This window comes from Mesoplodon bidens (assembly GCF_964165515.1).
Source record: "Mesoplodon bidens genome assembly, chromosome: 1".
NCBI lineage: Eukaryota > Metazoa > Chordata > Mammalia > Artiodactyla > Ziphiidae > Mesoplodon > Mesoplodon bidens.
Genome location: NC_138176.1, coordinates 33,567,213 through 33,589,400, shown reverse-complemented (window position 1 = coordinate 33,589,400; position 22,188 = coordinate 33,567,213). Strand labels below are relative to the sequence as shown.

The 22,188-nt window shown below is 47.8% G+C and overlaps 2 protein-coding genes across 15 annotated transcripts in view; both read right to left on the bottom strand.

Annotated features, from left to right (window-relative positions):
• Positions 1–22,188, bottom strand: part of SORBS1 (sorbin and SH3 domain containing 1) — a 244,009-nt gene that overhangs the window by 87,347 nt on the left and 134,474 nt on the right. For 9 of the 14 annotated variants that reach the window (XM_081253012.1, XM_081253014.1, XM_081253007.1 and 6 more), the window contains 4 exons: positions 21,634–21,762; positions 12,235–12,347; positions 5,887–6,249; positions 1,869–2,013 (listed from right to left, as the gene is read on the bottom strand). In XM_081253012.1, the coding sequence (XP_081109138.1) occupies positions 1,869–2,013; positions 5,887–6,249; positions 12,235–12,347; positions 21,634–21,762 (750 nt within the window). The remainder of the gene's footprint in view (positions 1–1,868; positions 2,014–5,886; positions 6,250–12,234; positions 12,348–21,633; positions 21,763–22,188) is intronic. The other 5 variants (XM_081253016.1, XM_081253004.1, XM_081253008.1 and 2 more) reach the window with 2 other exon arrangements.
• On the bottom strand, positions 6,273–11,961 carry LOC308619993 (uncharacterized protein; the record flags this gene model as incomplete). The annotated part of the gene is made up of 2 exons (XM_081239342.1): positions 6,273–7,536; positions 11,955–11,961. 2 exons carry the CDS (start codon positions 11,959–11,961, stop codon positions 6,851–6,853), a joined length of 693 nt encoding a protein of 230 aa, XP_081095468.1. The 3' UTR covers positions 6,273–6,850.

Sequence of the window (22,188 nt, the reverse complement as noted above, 5' to 3'; positions counted from 1 at the left end):
TGCACTAGGCATTTCCGTTCTCCCCAACTCTTCCCGCCTCCTTAAGGAGCGTAGGGGAAGCTACCTTTTAATTCCAAACAACAAAGGACTTGAACCCTTTCCTGAGGGATGTGTGATTCAGGCTGCACGATTCTGATGTTTAAGCCCAAAGGCAGGACTTGGACAAAAGAGAAAGGCAAGAACCAAAGGCATCTGAGAAAATAAGAAGACTCCATTTGTTCAGGGAAGAAGCAAAAGGAACTACAGGCACTTCTGTGCCCCAAAACGTCTTACTAGGTGCCATCAGAAGTAGCTGGCATTACACTTGACATTTCCCAAAAACCAAGTGGCCTTGGGAATAAACTGCCTTTCCTTCTGGGAACTAACTTGTTTTTTTTTGAGTGGGTTTTTAAAAAAGATGAGTCATAAAGAAGTTCATAGAGAACCAGAATTTCACTTTGTCCTGCATTATGGACACTTTCTGGGCAGAGAGAAAGCTACTGCCAGTAAGGGGGATGGCACCGCTGAAAGGAAAACGGGCTCTTACGTAGCTTAGTGTAGGGGGTGGGACCCTTCTATCTTTTGAAGAACATAGATTCATGGGTGAAAATTAATACGGGAACCACACAGAATGAAAAAAAATAACATGACTAAAATAACTAAGATTTGAGTGGGATGACTGTGAGAGAAAATGTTTCATTCATCTGCTTTTCAAGTTTGGGGCAGGAAATAGAAAACTCCATTTAATACGGAAAACAATTAAAAATAGACTCCAGTCTCATTCTCATCCAAGTCCCTACAGAGAGGGAGGGGAGGGGAGGGGAGGAAAAGTATGAAGTAGGCGAGCAGGGAGTCAAGAAAAGGGAGATTTGGTACCGAGCTTTGAGCTCTAAATAAAATAATTAAACCTCCACCGTTCTTTGAAATTCAGACTCAAGAGCCCTTTCTACACTAGGAAACTGCTTGAAGACTTTACATTTCACACCGCAAAGGACTTTTGTGAAGGGGAAGTTTATTCCTCTATGGAATTTCAAAAAGGAAAACTTGGGACTTAGAATCATCTTCTGGGATTTTAAAGCAGAAAGGTCAACATATATCATTACTACCTCAACACGCTCCGTTTCCCCTATGACACCCCTTCAGAGAAAGGGAAGAACCAACCAGCAGCAGTCAGAGAAACTCTAGAAAACAAACATGAAAACCCTCAGCAGAGCTGTCGCGGGCCACCTAGGGTACAGGGCAAGAAGCCACACCAATGTCAAGTCCCCAGAGGGTGCCACTGAGGGAAAGCCCAGTGCAGTGACTTCTGGAGAGAATGAAGGCCATGAGTCACTAAGAAAAAGTTCAAAAGCCTCTGTTTTAGAGATACAAAAACATGTTTTCTATTCTAGAAAAGTTCCCATCCAGTAGGTTTTCTTTTTTTTTTTAAATTTTGGTGCTCAAAAGTTTACTTCCTAGAAAATTCATGTCACAGAGCTACAGGACTTAGGACAGTAATTAAAAGAGGTATTACTGCACCTGGATTTTCCTAGCAGAGCCCTGACTAGAATTCTCATGACGGTAATTAAGGGGCAGATGTTTTCCTTTCTGTCTTTTCTTTCTTTTCGGAGCTCCCATCTGAAGAAAACTGAATAGCCAGGCTGTGGGACACACGTCACCTACTTACTTATTCAGACACCTGACCTCATGGCCAGACAGGGGCCTCTGTCTGCTGCTGTGATCTACTTTGTGGGTCGTGGGAGTGAGTAAACTGGGGCAGACGGCCTTGGGGAAGGATGGGATTTGTAGAAAATGCTGTGCAATGGCAGAATTCTTGCCCCAGGTGTCACAGGGCAGCTATGGCTGATTCCAGCCAGCTGGGGGCGGGGTGCTCCTCGCAGATCCCTTACCTCGATTGTGTTGCAGGAGCACAATAGTAGGATTGACAATTGTCGTGGACGGGTAGACAGACGATGGCTTGCTAACTGGTGCAAAGGTCTGGGAATCAGTTCCAACGTGCGATGAAGAAACTTCATTTAGTAGAGGACTTGAGTCCTGAAAAGAAAACCAGCGTTGTCACTCACTGCAACTCCGTGAAACCAAGAGGTACCGCTTTTTAAAAAGAAGAGATTTAAAGCTTTACAAGGACCTTAATTATAAAAAGAAATGTAACCAGTGAGACATATTAATTCCAGTTAGGTAAGTTTAATCTGGAATGTTTATTCTCTTTGTTGGGATTAGTAAGGGGAGAGAAGGAAGGTGACTGTTACTCGAAGTCTCAGCAACGTCATTCATTATTTTCATCTGGTCATAACTGTGGCTCAATCCGGTTACTGAAAAAGCAAATTCGAAGAAGCGTAACATGCAAAACTCATGCAATCCCCAATGCAACCTGAGAACAAAAGGTGGTTTAATTGGGGAAAGTCAGGAAAATTTAGTACTTGTTTAGAGCAACATGAGACATTGTGAGGACGAGAAGCCATTGACGTAAGAACAGGGAAGAGTTAAGTACTGGAGCTCTTGGAAAAGCTACTCTTACCTACACCACTGAACGACCCTACTAGCACTCACTTCTGAGATCTGGACATTATCTTGTCGTACTGTGACATTTTCTCACTCTAATATTGACTGACAAAGATCTCTGAAGTAAAGACTTATGAAAATCCTGACTTTGAAATCCTGAGGTGTCTGCCAGAAATACCAATAAAATTATTACTACTAACATTATAATCTGCATGATGAGAATAATAGCAGTCTTTTTAAAGACATGAAAATAGGACCTTAAAACATAGTAAAGATATGTAGACAGTTTCCTCTATCAGGCCTATAAATTTTGCAAAGTCTCTATTTTGAAGTTTACACACCCCAAAGCCAGGATGTCACTCCCAAAAGGTTTGAAGAACAAGACTGATAGTTACCTTCTAGATAAAAGTGTAGTCAGTGTGCTCCACCAGAGACCAACCGCTCTGTAAGTACCTGCAGGACAAGGGCTATGCCTCCCTTCCTCCTCTCCCCCCTGCACCTAGCACAATGCCCTGCAGACCACGGGTGCTCAGTAAATGCCACATGGTTGACAGGAGCTGTCTACCAGCAAAGGTGTCTCTGAACAACCTCTGTAGCAAGAGAACACGTGCCCACCAAAAGAGAGGATGTGAGTGTCCGGACCCGGGACAGCTCCTGACACATAGTAGGAGCTTCCTTTAAAAACACCGGCTTGGGGCTTCCCTGGTGGCGCAGTGGTTGAGAGTCCGCCTGCCGATGCAGGGGAAATGGGTTCGTGCCCCGGTCTGGGAAGATCCCACATGCCGCAGAGCGGCTGGGCCCGTGAGCCGTGGCCGCTGGGCCTGCGCGTCCAGAGCCTGTGCTCTGCGACAGGAGAGGCCACAACAGTGAGAGGCCCGCGTACTGCAAAAAAAATAAAAAATAAAATAAAAACACGGCTTGGTCAGCTCACCTCTTCTGAAAGTGCCCTAATGTCACAGCTGTTAGTTATGAGTGGCAGCTCAGTTTAGTAAATAAAACCTTTCCCTAAGACTCGAGAGGCACAATATGATCTTGTTCGAAAAGTGCCTCATCGCAATTTTTTCTTTTGTATAGTGGAAAAACAATTACACTTTTCCTAATTTACTTCCAAAGTGATGTAATAAAGATAACTCTGCCATGATGCACCCAAGAAACACAAAAAATCAGGCATACAGCTCCTTAAAGTACAAATGCCAGGATGAATCATGTGAACATTAAGCATCTCACAAATTTTACTCTGGCATAAATCTTATTTCTGGAACATCACAGAAATAGCTATTGGCTAAAAGAACCTGGATCAATTCACATGAATTTTCTTCCCTCTTACTCTCCAATCACTGCAGATGGAGCAGATATCAACTTGTGGCTTGGCCACCATCCACAGGGGCTCCTGTTCCTCTTGACAATTCTCACTCACTGCAGGAATCCAACCAGTTTCCTTTTTCACCTCTTACTCTGTTTGTACCCAGGGCCAAACCAGAAGTTATCAGGCCAAAGGATGTCCTCCGGGGAAGTCAGTATACCAGGCTGACTAAACAGGTTTGAGAAATTGAGGACACTGTCCCAACTAATCTGTCCTGGCACACATGAGACAAACTCAATATGAAAATCTAGATCTATGCAAATGACAAAGTGTAGGGTACACAAGAAAGCTACTCATGATATACTAGTGCACTAAAAATAAGATTTGCTTTACATGCTGCTCCAGAGAAACATTCTGTGCCTGTACTCTCCAAAACAAGAGTGGCTTCTAAATGCACCTATAAATTGAGCTGGGGTGAGGAGAATGCATCAGCGAACAATCTAGCACTTTCCTCCAACAGGGCTGAGTGGAAAAGCTCAAAGCTAGGATATCCAAAGCCCCTGGGCCACATTTGGCCAGGTCTTCACCTAGCCGTGATGGGCTGTATCTAGAGATTAGAGAAGAGGACCCTGCCCGGGATGTAGCCTTTCCCAGCTTTGGCGTGCCTGATATCTCACTGTAATTTCTCTTACAAGTCAAAAAACAAGTTTCCTTCCTGCTTTCTGTGTGACTGGCTTCAGTTTAATGAGCCACTGGAGCCAGTTTTGTAGGCATACCTCTTTCCGCAGAGGGATGTCAATGAACGTTTAATTCCAGCAGCCAACTGCATGACCCACTAGGTTGCTACATTTTAAAATGTGGTCCACAGATCCTCAGTGTCAGAATCCCCCAGGATGCCTGTTACCAAATCTCAGTCCTCGGCCCCTCCCCAGACCCACTCAATCAGAAAATCAAGGAGTATAAACTCAGAGGATACCATGTACGTTACACTTGAGCACCAAGACACCACTCAGATAAATCCTGTTCACAGCTGTGCCCACAGAATCTAGCAGGAAAACTAGAACGTGGCAGGAACTCAATGATGAACTGCTACTTAGTCAGCCACTTATTTTTGAGGAGCTCTGGTCCATTTGCTAGGGCAACCCTCAGCCCCAAAGCTAACAGCTACTGGGCACTCTCTGCGTGCCAGGCCCTGTATCAGAAACTTCGGCGTACTCAGTTCCACTGCACCCACAGCCCCGACAGATCCGTGCGTCCCCATTTTACGACTCACGCTGAGGTTCTTGCAGTCTCTCAGCTCCCAGGGCTCCTGAGGGGAGAACAGACTGAGCCCTTTGACTTGGCCTTTCCTCTAAAGCACTTGGGCTTTCCCATTACGATGGGGACTCGTCCCTAGCAGGACAGGACCCGAAGTGTCGGGACACTCTAACTTCCCATGACCACTGGGGCAGGTACTGTTTTGCCTCAAAAGCCCCTGGCAGCCACCCTGCAGGGGCCCCAGCAATTTTCTGCCTTTTGAGGAAACAGTGTTAATGCTTGTACCAGGCTTGTATATCCATTTGCTCAATTGAACTTTTTTTTAAACCCACTCTCTGCCATTGCTGCATATAAAAGAGAGTTTGCTTACTTGCAAAATCAGCACGAGTGAATCTTTCCCTCCCCTAGAACCTCCCTGCTCCCTGTTAGAGAAACAGCACCATGCCTACCGTTGGCTTTTCCACGCAATTCCTCAGCTTTCCTCCGCTCTCCGCACTACATCTGCCTGGCCTACGAAGAGCACAGCTAGCCAAAGGAAAGGCCACAGAGGTGGTCTGCTCTGCAGGAAGATGTGCATTCCAAACAGGACAGAGAGGAAGAGGGTCTAGAGAGGTTGCTGAACAGCCACAAGGGGCCCACGGAACACACAGGGGAGGCATGCTCTAGTGAAAGCAAACACGGTTCCCGTCATCACACAAGCACAGGGCAGCCAACATCTCTCTCAGAACTTAGTACTTGAGTGAGAAAGGGTTTTTTGGGTTTTCTTTCTTTCTTTTTTTTTTTCTCTTTACTGCCGGGAGCAGACATTCAGGAAGGCTGTGAGGAAGGGGATCTAGCAAGCTTACGGTACTCGAAACAGCTCCCGTGAGGCCAGGCTCCGAGATTCTGCAGAGGCCCTCGGGGACCGGAGGGACCAGCGGAGGCGGTGGTGAGAAGGATGGCGGTGTCTGGCTAACGGGGGGGAGGGAGCCAGGAGTGCTGGCTGGCTGGCTGTGGTGAGACCGCCTCTGCAGATGAGGGGGAATGAAATCGTCTAGAGTCGGCAAGGTCAGAGGTGAGCCGGCAGGGACGGCCGCCGGGACCGGGGGGCCGTGGGGCCCCAGAGATGCTGGAGGTCTGTCAGTGCCTTCGTGCCCTCTGTCAGTGTTAACCAGGTAGAGAGGGACAACTATTACCTCAGGCTGGGCTGGGCTGGAGGAAGTGGCATCCTGTAGGAAATAAGGGGGTCGTTACGTAAAGGGGTACGGCAGGGAAGAAGGAATTCCATATTTAAACAGCTGAGAGCGGACATGCAGTGATGTACGCTGAGAAATATTTAATCAGTGCCCTTTCCTCAGAGTACACGAGACAGTCAGTGCTAGCCAGTTGGCCTCCTGACACTATGACACAGAGGGAACCCCATCCAAGTTTACTTTCCACCCATCTATTTTTGAGTCCTTTTAACACTTGAGAAAAAGAAAACAACAGAACAGGCAGGCAGGCTGTGTTTAACCCCAAAACTGCTTGCAGAGCCCGAAAGCTTGGGAGTAAATACAATCTCTTTGGCACCTTGTTACAGAACACATGTAACGTATAATAGCTCACCGTATTATCAGTCTACGGATTCCACGCTCCAGCATACTTACATATTTACAGAAAAGAGAGGCGGGGAGACACAGGGAGGACTGTGCTGAGATGTTGAGACAGAAGGGTTTGAGCCTCAAGCTGCAGCACCATTCACGAGGGAAAGGAGGTAGGGCGGCCCAGAAAACAAACAAGCTGCGCGCATGAGTTTTCGAAAGAGACGGTGCAGGAGACACACAAACATTCCTAATTCCTTGCCTTGGCTGGATAACAGGGCTGCAAAAGGTAAGGTTCTTTTCTCTTCCGGTTTTCGGGATCAGAGGTAACCTGGGGGCCTAGCACAGGTGGTGTCACTGCGTCTGCTGACGAAGGCCGAGTCCCTGGGGAAGGACTCTCGCCACGGCTAACGGCATCCTTTCGGATGTCAGAGAATAGCTTGGGAGGGCCAGGAGAAGGAGCAGGGGGTGGCTTCCCCGCGCCGGCTGTGCAGGAGGCAGTGCTGGCAGCCCGTGCTCGAGTGCCCGCCGCTTCCAAGGGAGTGCCTTTGTCTGGGTCACGTGCAACACCAGAGAGGTCTGCCGACGCCACGGGGCGAATGTTACGGGATAAACAAGGTACATATAAGCTGCTGACCTTTTTATTCCCAACTGCCTCATGACGTGGGTTAGAGCTCACATTCTCTCTATAAACTGCACAGCACTGCTGGGGGTGGGACCAAGCACTGGGGAGCGTGGAACCCGGAAGTGAGGGCCCAGGACACAGCACACCTTTGGGCGCTGATCTGGCTGCCAGGGGGACGGAGACGGGCCGAGGTCGTGAGGGGCTCTGCTGGCTGGGGGTGCCGGGTGGGACGTACGGCTTTGGTGAGCTCAGGTAAAGGGAGTCCTTGAAGGAACTGCGGGTGCCGGGGGGCTGCCATGCAAAGCAGTCCTCTTGAGGGAGAGGAGGGCATGGGGGAGAGAGGACCTTTGGCAGTATTTTTTAAGACACAATAAAAAGAAAGAAAGAGGAGGGGAAATGGAAAGAAGGATGACCATTAGAAATAGTAGCACAACGCGACCTGAAGAAAAAACAATTCTGGACACGTTTTTAAGCAAATCCTCAGCTCAGACGCCTCATGGCCCGTACATTTTTCCTTGCGGTAAAGCCAAGGACTGAATCCTACTCACCTGGAGAGGCAGGCCTGACTCTCCTTTACATCACAGGGAGGCTGAGCTCAGCCCAGGTGCTAAGTCAGGTTGACACGAGTCCTGGGTTGACCTGTACCCTCTGAGACCTCCTGACCCAAGAAGGGTGCCCAAGGGTTAAACGCCAGCAGAAGAAGCTCCAAAGGCCCCTGTTTTCTCCAATCCTCAAAGATTTTCCTCTTTGTACCTTCAGTTTTAAGAGTTTAAGTTCCCTCCAACTCCTGAGTGTCTTCCATTCTTTTCCCTCAGGAAATGGACAACTGGAAGAATCATCCTTAGTTGTTCACAGGAGGCAGCCGTCTTAATTGAGTCACTAAGATTTAGCACTCAGTTCCATAAGCATAACAAATGAAAACTCACCAAGAAGAGAATGCTAAGGACTTAGAATCCACACGTGCTCTTGTCTCAGAGGAAACAATTTGATGGAACTAATTATTAGAAGGAAGACAGGCATGAGATTAAAAGCATGCAGTCTCCCATTTTTGACGCACCCAGAACAAAGAGAGACCAGGCAATGAAGCATCTGACTGGATTGGACTGTGCCTGTTCACCAAATTCCAGACCATTCCTCATTCCCATCCAGCCCACCAGGCAGAGACAATCCTAAAAGGGGGTGATCAGCCTCAGGCTCATGGTTTAAGCCCAAAGCTCTGGTTCCAGGCTCAGAGCTAGAAAACTGTAGTTCCCATCTCATTCCCTCTCCCTCAACACAGCCCCTCGCTCCTCCCTGGCTCTCAGCGAGGCAGAGGATCAGGAAATGGGGTAAATCTCCAGATGATCCTCATTACAAGAACAGCCACCTGTCAACCTGTGGCTCGACGTGGAATCAAGTAAGATAAGGGAAGTTTATTTTCCTAATGTTATGGACTGGGTGTGTGACCCCTCAAATGCACAAGTTGAACCCCTAACCCCAAGTGGTGGCATTTGGAGATGGGGCCTGTGGATGGTAATCAGGATTAGATGAGGTCATGAGGGTGGGACCCCATGATGGGACAGGGGTCCTTATAAGAAGAGGAAGAGAGACCAGAGCCCTCTCTTTCCACCAGGTGAGGACACAGTGAGAAGGCAGCTGTCTACATGACAGGAAGAGAGCCCTAACCAGGAACCTAACAGGCTGGCACCTTGATCTTGGACTTCCCAGCCTCCAGAGCTGTGAGAAAATAAATGTTTGTTGATTAAATCACCTGTCTTTGATACTGTCTTATAGCAGCCTAAGTTAAGACACCTAGATTTTCTTCACTGGCCCCTATCTTTAAAGATAGCCCAGTATGAGAAGAAAATGCGAACCTTCCACTAAATTGCACAGGTAAGGTATATTAGAGTTTGGTTGATAAATGGCAAATGGATTGTGACCCCAAACTGGAGGGTGCAAGGGTGTGGGCCTATGTGTATTTTATTTTTATTTTTTGTGGAGTGCAGACAGCAAGGGGAAGGGATGCTAGTTGAGGGTAAATAAGTGAGAATAAAGTATGAGTCTGGACTAGAATATCAACCCAGAGACAATAAACAACCCATCCCTCAGCAAACTAGGTTAACTTGATACCTATCCTTTCCACAGGGTGCCCAGGACACTGCCAGTGGAGTGTGGCCATGTGTACCAGCCAAAAATACAAAATGTATTTTCAGTCATTAGTAGGAGCAAAACCATCCAGATGTACTCTCTTGGTTTCAGTGAACTTAGGCTGGAGGTTGGGGTGTACGCACAGATGAAAATGATGCTCTCTAGAAACAAAGCACTTGACCAAGCATGCACCAAAGGGGCCGTGGGTAAGTTGATGATGGTTGCCAGGGAGGTAAGTAAAAGGCAATTTTGAGTTAGGCTCAAATTTACTTTTACTTCGAGCTCAAGTGTCCCACATGTGATTTCTTCTTGCCCAAAGATAGAAATCGGTTTCAATGACTTTTTAACTTAATTTGGCTGTGGCCATATAAGGTGCCAGGGCTGCATTATATCAGGCCTGAGCCTTCCCAGGGCTCTGACCCTGTAGAGAGGACGCTTCCCCAGAGTGTTGACAAGGCGCTCAGAGCCAAGGCCTTCCTGTCCCGGGGCTCCTTTTAGCTCTAGAGAGGGAGGGGGATAGGCACAGTCACTTTACGTGTAAGGAACTACTTTCTGTTTTATTGTAAACATTGTGGGAACCATATAGGCAGTTGGCATTCCTCCCCAGCTGGCTACTAATGAAATTCCATTTACCTTTTTAGAAGATGGGGTGGTGACAAAAATGGGGCTGCTTGAAGAATCTGACATGTTCCTAGTATGTACAGTTCCAGAAACTATCAATCCCTGCCCCCACTGGGGATCCCCAAGATGATGCTGTCAGAGAGGGGGAAAGCCCTGATTCCGTGTCGCTGGGGGTGAGGAGAGCAGGGCAGCAGGAGGAAAGGCAGATGTGGGAGCATCAGGAGATAGGATTCCCCTCTGGCCCATGTGTCCTCGGACTCCGACTCAATCCTTAGGAGGAGATGCTGGGCCTGCAGGTGTCTGAGAGCTGTCTTCATCTGAAACCAAGCCAGAGCAGTCAGCAGCCCAGCCCACCTTGGCTTTGTCTAAGCCAGCGTATACTTACAGCTCTGGCAATGGCTATAGAGACAAGAAGTCGTTTTTGCTTTCAGAAAATGAATCTATGACCTAAAGCCTCTTGAAAGCTGGATGGCCAATTTTACACTGAATATACAGAATAACACCTTTACATCAGCAATATGCCATGTATCCTTTCAGACACCCAGGTAAAAAGAAAATTCTCGGATAGTGACTGATGAGAAAATGCATACACTATTCGTAGGCCATATTACAGGATGATTAGCCTTGTTATGAGGCTCACACTTACAAACTCCTTGAAGGCAATGTTTACACAGTGATCCAAACACAACAAACGCTCAGTAAAGTTGCTGTAAGTACATGTATTTAAAGGGGATTTTTATTTACTTCACACGCTGTTAAAATTCTCTCTGTAGAAGAGCTATTTAAGAAGCCAAAAGGAATTACTGAGCTACCCTTTGGGCTAAGTCCCTGATAGTGGAAGAGGATGTGCTTCTACACTTGTCTTGAATTAATCAGAACTATCCCCTACCCTGGATATAGAGCCAACTGTATCCAACCTGGAGAACGCCAAGAAGGAAGTGTGCCTGCCACCAGCAGCAGACTTAGATGCTGGGAAAGGTCTTAGAAACAGGGAAACTATGGCCATTTACCAGACAACAGACCTCCCACATCCCGAGTCTAATGAAGACTTCAGGAGGCCAGGCCCATTCACAGCTCCTGGCCCTGACCAGCGGCCCTGCATGCACGTGGCAGTAGCTACGGGAGACAGGCCATGGTAGGGGCGGGGAGGCCGAGTAGTGCTGCCTTGGCACACGATTCAGCAACCTCCTCTAAGCCTGGGAGACAAGGGTCTGCAGAGGGGAAGGAAGGCATCATCTCGGACTTGATTTCATTCCAGGGACGAGCGCAATTTTATGTCCTCATGAGCAGAACCCAGAGGATTATCGGAGAAGGGGGGTGGGAAAAAGGAAGGCATGCGGACTGCATAGGGAACACACTTCTGCCGCAATTTTTTGAGCAGCGCAGCTCTTTTTAAAAGAAAGGATTCCTCTGTTCCATGGATATTACTCTGCTATATAAAAACACTCTTCACAGATTGCCTGAATTAAAACAGGGTCTATTACTTTCGTCAAGACGGCAAAGTAGGGAAGTCCCTGGCAGTCCAGTGGTTAAGACCCTCGCTCTCACTGCTGAGGACCTGAGTTTGATCCCTAGTTGGGGAACTAAAATCCCATAAGCTGCACAGTGCAGCCAAAAAAAAAAAAGGCAAAGTAGCAACAGGAGAGGGAAGAAAGAAAGATGAGGAAAACAACTTAGGGGGAAAACTTAAGCAAAATTATTCCCACTGCAAGTTGTACAACGTGGGGTACACTTTCTTTTGTAGGGTAGTGCTAGGCAGTGTAAAGCCCACTGTACTGCCATTCTGATTTCCGTCTGCTTCTAGGCTGCTGGATTCTGCGCTGGCCACAGCCCCCTGATCTTAATCTGTAAGGACGGAGCTGCTGAAACTCTTACAGCCTCAACACGAGCAAATTAATGAAATAAACACAAGAGTGCAGTCGCCTTCTGAATATTATGCTCTAAAGAGTTTTTATAAAACAGGCTCAGACCTTTTTCCCACCTGGCATTCCCTCTTTCAGAACATTTCCACACATGTTTCAAACCTACAGAATATTGGGCTTATACTTCTGATACCCTGGTACAGACCAGCCTCATCCCATACATCTGCTTCCCTTGACCCCAACTTCTCCCTAACTCTGGTCTTCCCGGGGCTTTTTCAGAGTTGGCCAAAAGTGGGACTCCGAAGCCAGTCCATCATCCAGCTGGGCGAGCAGGAAGTCACAAGTGCAAGCTAAACAACTCAAGAACAGTTCCCATCCCACCCTTGGGCGCCCGCCTACCTGAGGCTTGTCGGAAGGAAGGTTGGGATGCACACTTCGGTAGCCCTTGGCAACGAGTGGAGAGGGCTGGGCGTTTCCATTGGCATCAGCATTGGAAGGAAGCCTCCACTCATCTGAGAGATGAAAAAAAGAAGAAGCGCCTCACTCACAGGAGCACTCCCTGGTTCCCTTCTTAATTGAAGGGTTCCCCTCTAATTGAAGGGTTCCTGGTGGAAGGCAGGGACAGAAAGGATGCATGAGAAACCATACCTGCTGAGGGATTCTCTGACTCCAGAACTACGTGGGGTGCAGAAAGGATGAAAACAAGAAGGGGGGAAAACAGAAATGGTTACGTTTGCAGGAAACAAGCACGCACTGCACAGAAAGACGGAACTCCAGCACCCCGTTGCCTGACACAAAATGCCCTCAGTCACGATGGTCTAATTACCATAGGAACCCACTCTAAACCATGATGTGCTCACAGGCGCTGACCTTTGAAAACACAAGGCTCACATTCACAGTAATGAAGAAACAATTGTTCTTGACATTCTTGTTTTACAGACAAAAAGGCCACAGAACTCTCCTGTCCAGTCCTGACTCACTAACTTGCATTCCCCTTTTATAAGCCTGACGTGGGCCCAGAATGACCTCTCCTCAGCAGCAGCCTGGGCTAATTAACAGACCCGGAGAGGGAGACATCGATAAGCACTTTTTCCATGGCTGTTGGTGCTGCGCAAAGGGGAGAACATGATTTAAGCCCCAAGGTATCTGCTGTGATAAGGGCTTTTTTTCCTCCCTGCCTGCTTTTCTTCTTTCCATGAAACGAGCTACATAAACATTTCAAAATCTAATCACCCTGAGTTTTCATCATACTACAAGGCACCCTTGTCCCCCCACTTCAGCCAGCTGCCACCCTGCCCTCCATCCATTGCCTGGAGCAGCTCAGAGACCCTAAACCTCTCCTAACCTGACCAGCACCGCGAGGCAGGACGGTGCAGTAGTCACAAGTTTGGCTGGGAAGGCAGCTGGACCTCAATTCAAATCCTGGCTCCTCCACCTATGGGCTCTGTGGCCCTGGGCAAGTAAAAAGCCTCAGTTTTCCCATATGAAGAATGGGGGTAACGATATGCCTGCTTCATACATGTTGTTTTAAGAATTAAAAGATATAATGCATGAGAGATGCTTAGAACGGTAACTGGCAGAGCTCAGCAATGTTTGTTATTTACCACCATCTTCTGCATCATCTCTTGCCTCTATTCTCTATCTTCCATGTAGGGGGTTAGCAAACCTTTTCTGTAAAGGGCCAGTTAGCAAATACTTTAGGCTTTGACGGCCATATGGGCTCAGTAACAACTATTCAACTCTGCTGTTGTAGCACAAAAGCAGCCGCAAACAATATCAAGTGAACGAGGGTGGCTGTGTTCCAATAAACCTTTATTTGTGGAAACTGGAGTTTGAATTTCATGTAATTTTCACATAGTACATTCTTTGATTTTTCTTTCAACCCTTAAAATATAAAAACCCAGATGCCAGAAAAAGCGTCCTCATGCTTTACTGGCCAATTGTGGCAGCCCAGATTGAAGAGGGAAATTTCTTTTGCAACTCAGAAGTAACCTTGTGAACAGTAAACCAAAGCCTGCTTTATTCCAAAGAAGAATTTGAGTTTACAAGAAAAGTATTGGAAAATTATTCCCCTACACCCTTGCCTTCTGATTGATTCCACTTTTAAAAGCATAAGAGCTGTCTAATTAAAGGCAAACCAAAAAAAATTATATATATATACACACAAATATATGTGTGTGTATATATATACACACACACACACACACCCCATCCCTTGTTAACGGGCTGTACAAAAACAAGCATAGGCCAGATTAGGCCCAAGCGCCACAGTCTGCCAGCCCCTCATGGAGCCAATCCCTTAATTTCCTCCTCCTCCTCTCTGGTTGCCTCCTTGTCTCACCCTATATAAAGAGGGGAATAAAGCACTGCAGCTCTCACAGCCCAAGGCTCCATTTCAATGTGGGTTCCTCAGGGATCAGAGATGGGCTTTCCGGATGGAACATCTTTCTAAGTGCCAGACGCTGTTGGCCACTTTTGCATATATTTAGTATTTAATTCAGTGTACACAAGTCTGTGAGGTAGGTAATCACTCTGCTTCATGGATGAAGAAACAGAGAGGCCAACTGACTGGCCCAAAGTCACACAGCCAGGAAGTGATAAAGCAGTCAGCCCAGGTCTCCAGAATCAAGTGCAGCACTCTGTCCACCACCCACGGCCACCAACCCTGCCATCTGCCACAAAGCAGAGGCTACATTCCAGGGAGGTGGCAGAAGCCAAAGGGTGTCAGAGCAAAAGGCCAGGCAGGGGAAAAGGTTTCATGTGATGTGCGTCCATGTACAGCAGTCTATCTGCATCGGAGTCACCAGGAGTGCTTGTTAAAACACAGATCACAGGGCCCCATCCCCAGAGTTTTTGACTCAGAGGAGAAGTGAGGCTTGAGAATTTGCATTTCTAACATGTCTCCAAGTTATAGTAAGGCTGCTGGTCCATAACCCAAAGCTCACTTTGAGAATCACTGACATAATAATGTACACTCAAAAACATCCTTAGGGCTTCCCTGGTGGCGCAGTGGTTGAGAGTCCGCCTGCCGATGCAGGGGACACGGGTTCATGCCCCGGTCCGGGAAGATCCCACATGCTGTGGAGTGGCTGGGCCCGTGAGCCATGGCCACTGAGCCTGCATGTCCGGAGCCTGTGCTCCGCAACGGGAGAGGCCACAACCATGAGAGGCCCGCGTACTGCAAAAAAAAAAAAAAAAAAAAGTCCTTACTCTGAGAAACCATATCCATTTTTGCAAATTTCGTCCTCCTCTAAAACGAGGTTTTTATAACCTGTTTCAGTTGTACATTCTTTTAGCAGGTCGGCCGTCACATTTCTGCCACTCCCTTAGGGACAATTCCTGGATGTCTGTCTTCTTGTCCCAACCACATGGCTGGGAAATTTACAGGACTTGATTTTTACTCACATTACTGCGACATACCAGCTCGTGCAATCAAGGACAAGCTGCTAATCACCCTAAATTTCACTGTTTCCATCTATAAAATATAATCCTTATCCCACGTACACCTCACAGGGTTGCTGAGGTCAGGTACGTGACGTGTCCTAAAAGTGACCGTTTTTAAAAAATTTTTACTGGAGTTGATTCACAATGTTGTGTTAGTTTCTGCTATAGAGCAAAGTGAACCAGTTATACATACACTTATTTCCACTCTTTTTCGGGTTCTTTTCCCATATACGTCATTACAGAGTATTGAGAAGACTTCCTTGTGCTATACAGCAGGAAAAGTGACCATTTTAACACTCACTAGTGCATCCATCCAGATCCTGGCCCCAAGATTTCCTTGCACCCGCAGGCCTTCAGATACCAGGTGACACACTGTGGCAATGTTTCTCCTTCCTCCCCTGTATCTATCACTTTTACTATCTCGTCTTCCTTCCTAGGTTATTTCTAGTCCAGTTTTGTCAAGTCATTCTATCAAATTTATTTGATTTACAGACACGTACTAAATGTCAATAGGTTCTTTAAAAAAAATTTTTTTTATACAGCAGGTTCTAATTAGTTATCTATTTTATACATATTAGTGTATGTCCCAATCTCCCAATTCATTACCACTCCCGCCCCCGCTTCCCCCCCGCCCTTGGTGTCCATACGCTTGTTCTCTATGTCAACAGGTTCTGATGAGGGGCTATCAATAAAGGATGTGAACTTTGTACATGGATGTGGAGGCGTGTTATTTTGTCTGCTCTTTGGCCAGGTTGGTTCTATTTAGGTGATGTTTGCACACAGATGTATCGTGGAAAGCTGTGGTGAGTCTGTTTCTCCAAAACCCTTAGGTATCATAGAGGGACTGTCATTGTGGCATCAGACAGCCTAGTTTGAATCCTGTTTTGCTCACTGCATATCCTGCAGCAAGGGACATAGCCTCATCTGTGAAATGAGAAATTTTCCCTCTCGTCATGAGGACTAAGTGGAAGTATGTGGCATAAAGTATGTGCTTAGTAAGATCGGGATCCAAAGCCTAAGGGGAAAAAAAAATTTCCCAGACACAGCAATTAGAGCAGTCGACTTCTGCCATTTGATAAATAGCCTTAAGAACATAATATCCTCGGGAATCAACCCACTTTTCCTTCTCATTCCAAGTCTTTAAAACTGTTCCCCTTACCCTGTCCCCAAAAAGGCAGTTCCCAGGACTCCTCAGAACACTCCTTTCTTATTTAAAAGAGCCGCATTTCTGACGTTTCATCCTCCTTCATCTGTTACCTGGTCTTCTGAACCTTGAAGGTTGGTAGCAGCCCAGGGCCATTTGTGTCTGAGGGCGGCAGGTGAAATTTTATGTACTTGATTATCAATTATTCACTCTTGGTTAGGGAGACCGTCAAAATGCTTCTCTCAATAAATGTTAGCTCAGAGCTCCCACGGTGGAGGAGGGCCTTAGAAAGCTGGGTCCCTCAAGAGGTTTTGCAGCCCTGAGGAGACCAAGCCTTTCCATGAGAAGTTTAATTTATTTTGCCTTATCTTTTCCTCCATCTATTCTTTATATACAATCTTTTCTGGCCTGTGGTCACAGCTTACTTATTTTCCTTTATCTCACTCTGTGCTAATTTCATTTTGGTCTGTTGTAAGCTTGTTTTGCTGATCACTTCTTGGGATCTCAGGACACTTTTCATTGAGTTAGATCTGTGTTTCCTGGTAGAGAATCCAAGAGTTAGAGGAAAGGTGTTAAAAGTGGGTCTAAGGGCGTTCCATACCTTGTTTAATTTTTATTCATGCTGTGTGGTGAAGAATTTACTCTTCCCCAAAAGGAGGTCTGGCCTTTGCCCTCTGGCTTCCAGGAGTTAATCTCTAAGCCCTTGGAATGTCATCCTGATAGGACTGTCTTTGTGCTAAACCAATAACGTGACTTAGGTTGGGGGCCTTTGAGCTCAACCTCCTAACGGACTGGAGAGTGAGATGAACCACTTGGGCAGTGGATAACACCTATGGAATAGAGCCCCAGTGAAAACCATGGACACCACAGCTTGTAGGACCTTCATGGTTGGCACTGCTCTGAGCATGTTCTCACACACGGTGCTGGGAACTAACATGTCCTGACTCCACAGGAGAGGGACCACACCAACTCCACGTTTCCTTAACAGCTTTCAATGGGTTCTTTGAGTCCTGCTACTAAATTATCAAACCTGAGAGTGGTTGTGGGAATCCCCTGACCTTGCAGTTGGTGTCACAGTGAGAGTCTTCTCTTGTGGGGACTTTTGCCTCCAACTGTTTCTCATTTGGCCCCCTTTTCTCAACATGAGCTCACGAAAAAGACTCTTAGTTAATGGGGGTAGGGAATGTCTTAACTATTTTAATGTCAATTTTCTTATCTTTTTGCTACTCTCATTTCTGGAGAGCACATGTGAGGAAATGAGTTGATTGTACGTCCAAGAATCTTTACATCCATAGCTAACTTTGCAGTCAAGAATCAGACAGGAAGGATGGGAGTCAACTGGCACAGAATAAGGTGTAAGTGTCGAACTGAACTTTGGCTTTTGAGTCAGAACACAGGGATTGATGGTCTCCAGGCCATACCAGACAGGAAGCTTCGTACAGCGCCCACCACCAGTTCAGGCTCCCTGTCTCCTCTTGAGTAAGATCACCGTGACCTGGGGACACAGGTGGAGTCACACCTGAACCAACAGGGCCATTACCCAAACCTGGCCAAGCTATTATACCAGGAAGCAGGAATAAGAGGCCTCTCTTGGAGGCCGGGAATCAGCATTAAGATTACTGTAGCTCTTTCCAGATGGTTCAGATCCCCAAACCTAGGTCTACATTCAGAGATTAGGAGGGTGGTCAGGGATCCAGAGTCAAGCTACCGCTGAGGGCAGGAGCCTGGAGGTTGGGTTTAAACTGGGCAACTCCGAGGGCTCCGTCTCTCACTCCACCTCAGAGAGCATCTCCACCCTCCCCATGTTCACTTGGATGCCAATGGCTCCCAGATCCACACCCTGGATTCCAAATTTCCAAATGCCTGTTAGAAAATTCCTCCTAGAAGTCCTTCTCTTGCCAAGAAACTCAACACGTCAAGAAATGGAATCCAACATTCCTTCCAACTCCCCTCATAAATCCAGCATCTCCATGAGTGCCACATCTATTCTCCTAGTCAAGCAGGGAAGGCGCCTCCTGCTCAGCATGGAGCCCTACCTCTCCGCACTCCTTAAACACTCTGCCAGGCCCTGCCATTCCACTCTCCAAATACACCTCTCGCTTGGCCCCTGCTCTCCATTCCCACGACCACCACGCTGGGCCTAGACCCTCACAGCCTCTACGAGAAATTACTGCAAGTCTTTAAGTGGCCTCCTGACCGGCAGAAACTAGAATGGTTTCCATTCAAGAGCACCTTGTACATGCCTGACTCTGTGCTATATCTTGAGATGGAAGAGTTCACTGCATCCCAGCAACTCGATTAAGGTCATCTCCAGTTTACAGATGGGGAAAGTGAAGCTCTCCAAGGTTAATTTGCCCATATTACCAAGACAGTAAGTGGTAGAGCTGAGCCTTGAGAGAGGACTGTGTGACTTGAGAGCGAGACCACCTCTCACAGGGTAAGGGAGCTGGAGCAAGGACTGGAAATAGGGGCCACCTCTGAAATGCGGGTGTCAAGGGGCCATATGGGGAAAGAAATCAGGCCACAGGTGCTGGGCAGTAACGTGAGACCGAAGCTTCCAGTTCAGGCAGATGATCAGCAACTTGGAGATCTACAGGGATGGAGGAATGTGGTAAAGCCAGGGAGCTAGGCAGAGAGGAGACAGCCAGAGCAGCTGGGGCACAGATGCTGGCCCTGGTGGTAGGGGAGAGACCTGGACGCTATCTGACACCCACTATCTGTGAAGACACTGGGAAAAGGAAGCGCACCCAATCCTTGGCAAGAGCCAAGCAAGGCTCCCTGCCTCACACTTGGGGTCCCAGGCCAGGCTAGCACAGCTGCCGGCAAATGCTGCTGAAAACCGTTTTCATGAGGCTGGTCAAGTCTCAGAGGCTTGGTGTGGGCCAGCAAGCTGTCATCCAGAGGCTCAGATGGAGGAAGTAGGCAGGGATAAGGAGGGCTGGGGAGCCACATGGACCCAGCCAGAGTCAAGGGCCAGCAGGATGCTGGCCAATGACCAGGAGGGTAAGAGAACAAGGTCTCTGGTCCTGAATGTCCCACCTCTGGAGGTGCATCCTCTTTTATCCTCACCTCCAGTGTTAACTCATTCCAGCCAGCTGTACACCTAATCAGTGTAATTTCCCCCCACCTCTACTCAACCCCAGCTTGTTCCTTTCCACCCACACTGGCCTAGTGTACAATCCTGAATGTGTCCCCAGTGAATAGGGTTCCGTTTGTGTCAGGTTAATTCCCAAACTTCCCAAGTTCGCAGAGCATACTGGAACTAGAAAGGCTTGAAAACCATCTTTCCCAAGTCCCTCATACTTCATACGTGCTTCAGAGGTGTGACATACGTGTGGTCAGAAAGCATGACAGTGGACTGGGGCTCCACACCTGACTCTCTGGTTGGAGCAAACTGCCTCTTGTGCTCACATGATGCACCAAAATTTCTCTCCCTTTTCTTCCCTTCTCGTCACAATTCCTGTTGAGTCCCAGTGATGCCTGGCACCTATATGATGCAGAATGAATGTCTGCTGATTTGGATTCAATGACCTCTTTATCTGGAGAAAAATAACCTACAAAGATTAATTTACTGTAAGGTGTGAATGACTGATAGCCATCCCCCAATCCTTCAGAGTATTTTCAATTTAAAACAAGATCTTTTTTTTAATCCAAATTACCTGTTATAAATCTGTACGATATAGAATTATCTGGGGACTAGAGAGAGCTTCCTTAAGTGCTCAAATCACTGCACTGGAGCGCAAACCTACAGACAGCAAGGTAAAGAATAACATTGGGGCTCTATGTTAGTGGCACCTTGTGACCACCAGGGGGAGCTCAAGGCTCCCTCTCCTCCCATTCACCACCAGAGGAAGGGCCGGGAGGTTGAGAGGTCATTTTATCGGGCCACGGGGCTGTAGGTATGGTCTTTCTCTTTAAATTATCCCTTAGGAGTCTCTCTTTCCCAGAGGTCCTCCAGCTTGGGAGATGGATCTTCCCAGTGGCTCCACCTCTCCTGGAGACCAGAGTGGCAAAGTGCAGTAGGGAAAGAGGCAGGTATGGGTTCAAGAAAACAGAGCCAAGCAGCTACTTTCAACCTAATAGTGCTGGAGGCCACTCATGCTTTCCCCTGAGCCTAGGGAAAAAGCAGCTTTCCACAGGGACTGACGTTACCAGAATGGGGCTGGTGCTCAAACCCTAGCCTGGCCTCGTCCTTGGGCATCTGCCTTGGTACCTGTTACAGTTGGCAGGGAACAGAAAGAAAGTCAAGTTTCCAGGATGCTGGGTACTGACCATCTCCATCCTGTATAATTCCATCTTATCACAACACACCATTCCCAACTGTACCAGAAGAGCTTGCCTGTCTCTGGTCCCAAGGAAGTGGTCGGTCATCACTCCAATTCATTTTCTCTCCATTTCCTTCCTTCAAGATGGGAGAAAACTCCCATCCCCTATGGCAGTAGCTCTCAAGTGTGGTCCTTGGACCAGAAGCATCAGCATGACCTGGGAACTTGTCGAAAATGCAAAACCTCAATGCAAAACCCTTGACATACATGATCCTCACAATGACACGGCGAGGCAGGTACAGTTATCAACCTGATCCGACAGGTGGGCTCACCAGGGTTGAGAGAGAGCAGCCATCTCATCCAAGGCTGCACAGCCAACAGGTGGTGGAAGCAGGACATGAACCCCATGTGCCAATCCCAAAGTCCAAGGTGTCCACCTCAGCACCGTGCTCCAGGCGCCCGGGTTTCCCGAGGGGCGGGGGCTTTCGCGTTGGCCTTAGACATGCTCTCCTGATCCTGCTCCCTCAGGATGCCTCCCTGCTTTCTGGGAGCTGAGGCCATTCGGCCGCCTGCACTTTTCAGTCTCCCTTGGCTTCTTCCCCAGCCCCAGCCCCGCCTGGATGGTCACAGCTGAGCTCCTAGAAGTGGGGATGGGCTCAGAGAAGCCAAGCCTGGAGGCCATCCCACCACTCCCTCCCCAGGCCCCTAAGCCATCTCCATCCTCCTAAACTAGTCTGCAGAGCCGCAGACTGCTCACGCGTTCCGTCAAAAGCTAGAGTAAAGTGGTCGCTGCCGTGCCTTTGCCTGAAGCAAGTGGGTACCTGTCAGTTTAGGGCAGTGATCACCACCCACCACAGAGACGAGAAGGAGCGGACAGTGCCAGGGGCCCCTGGGAGAATCGGTAGGCAGATTCCCACCCTTCCCCTGGTCTCCAAGGTAGCGCACCTGGTTTCCTTTCCTCTTGCGGGGTTTCCCGAGAGCTCACAGGGCTACCGCTTGGGATCTCCCTGTAGGAGGACGAGGCCCGGAGAGTCACCGCTCCCTTCCCAGTGCAGATTTTTGTAGGATCCGTGTCTGAAAAGGAAAGACCCAAGAGGGAAGACTGAGTCCCAGACTCCTGGAGGATGAAAGCGACAGTCAGCCAGCAACTTGGTACAGCTGGGGAATGAGATGAACCTGGTTACAGACAGGCAAAGCCTGACGGTCAATGAAAATTAACCTGTGGATGGTGAAGAGGGACAAATCACATTTTCAGAGGTTTACCACCCATCATGAGGTTAGGAGGAAATGGAGGCAACAGTGAGTTCTGAGTCAATGAATGCGTTACAATGTCAGCTGCAAACATTTCCAAATCAAAGCGGGTTGATTCCTTTTATTAAATGAAGTTTAGGTTGGTGAGCAGACTTCTGACCAATTAGTAAGGCTCAGTTCGAGAAAGAATTTATGAAAGATTTCTCAAGCTCCCACATCATCCTTCTTAAAAAAGAGCAAGTTGACAGC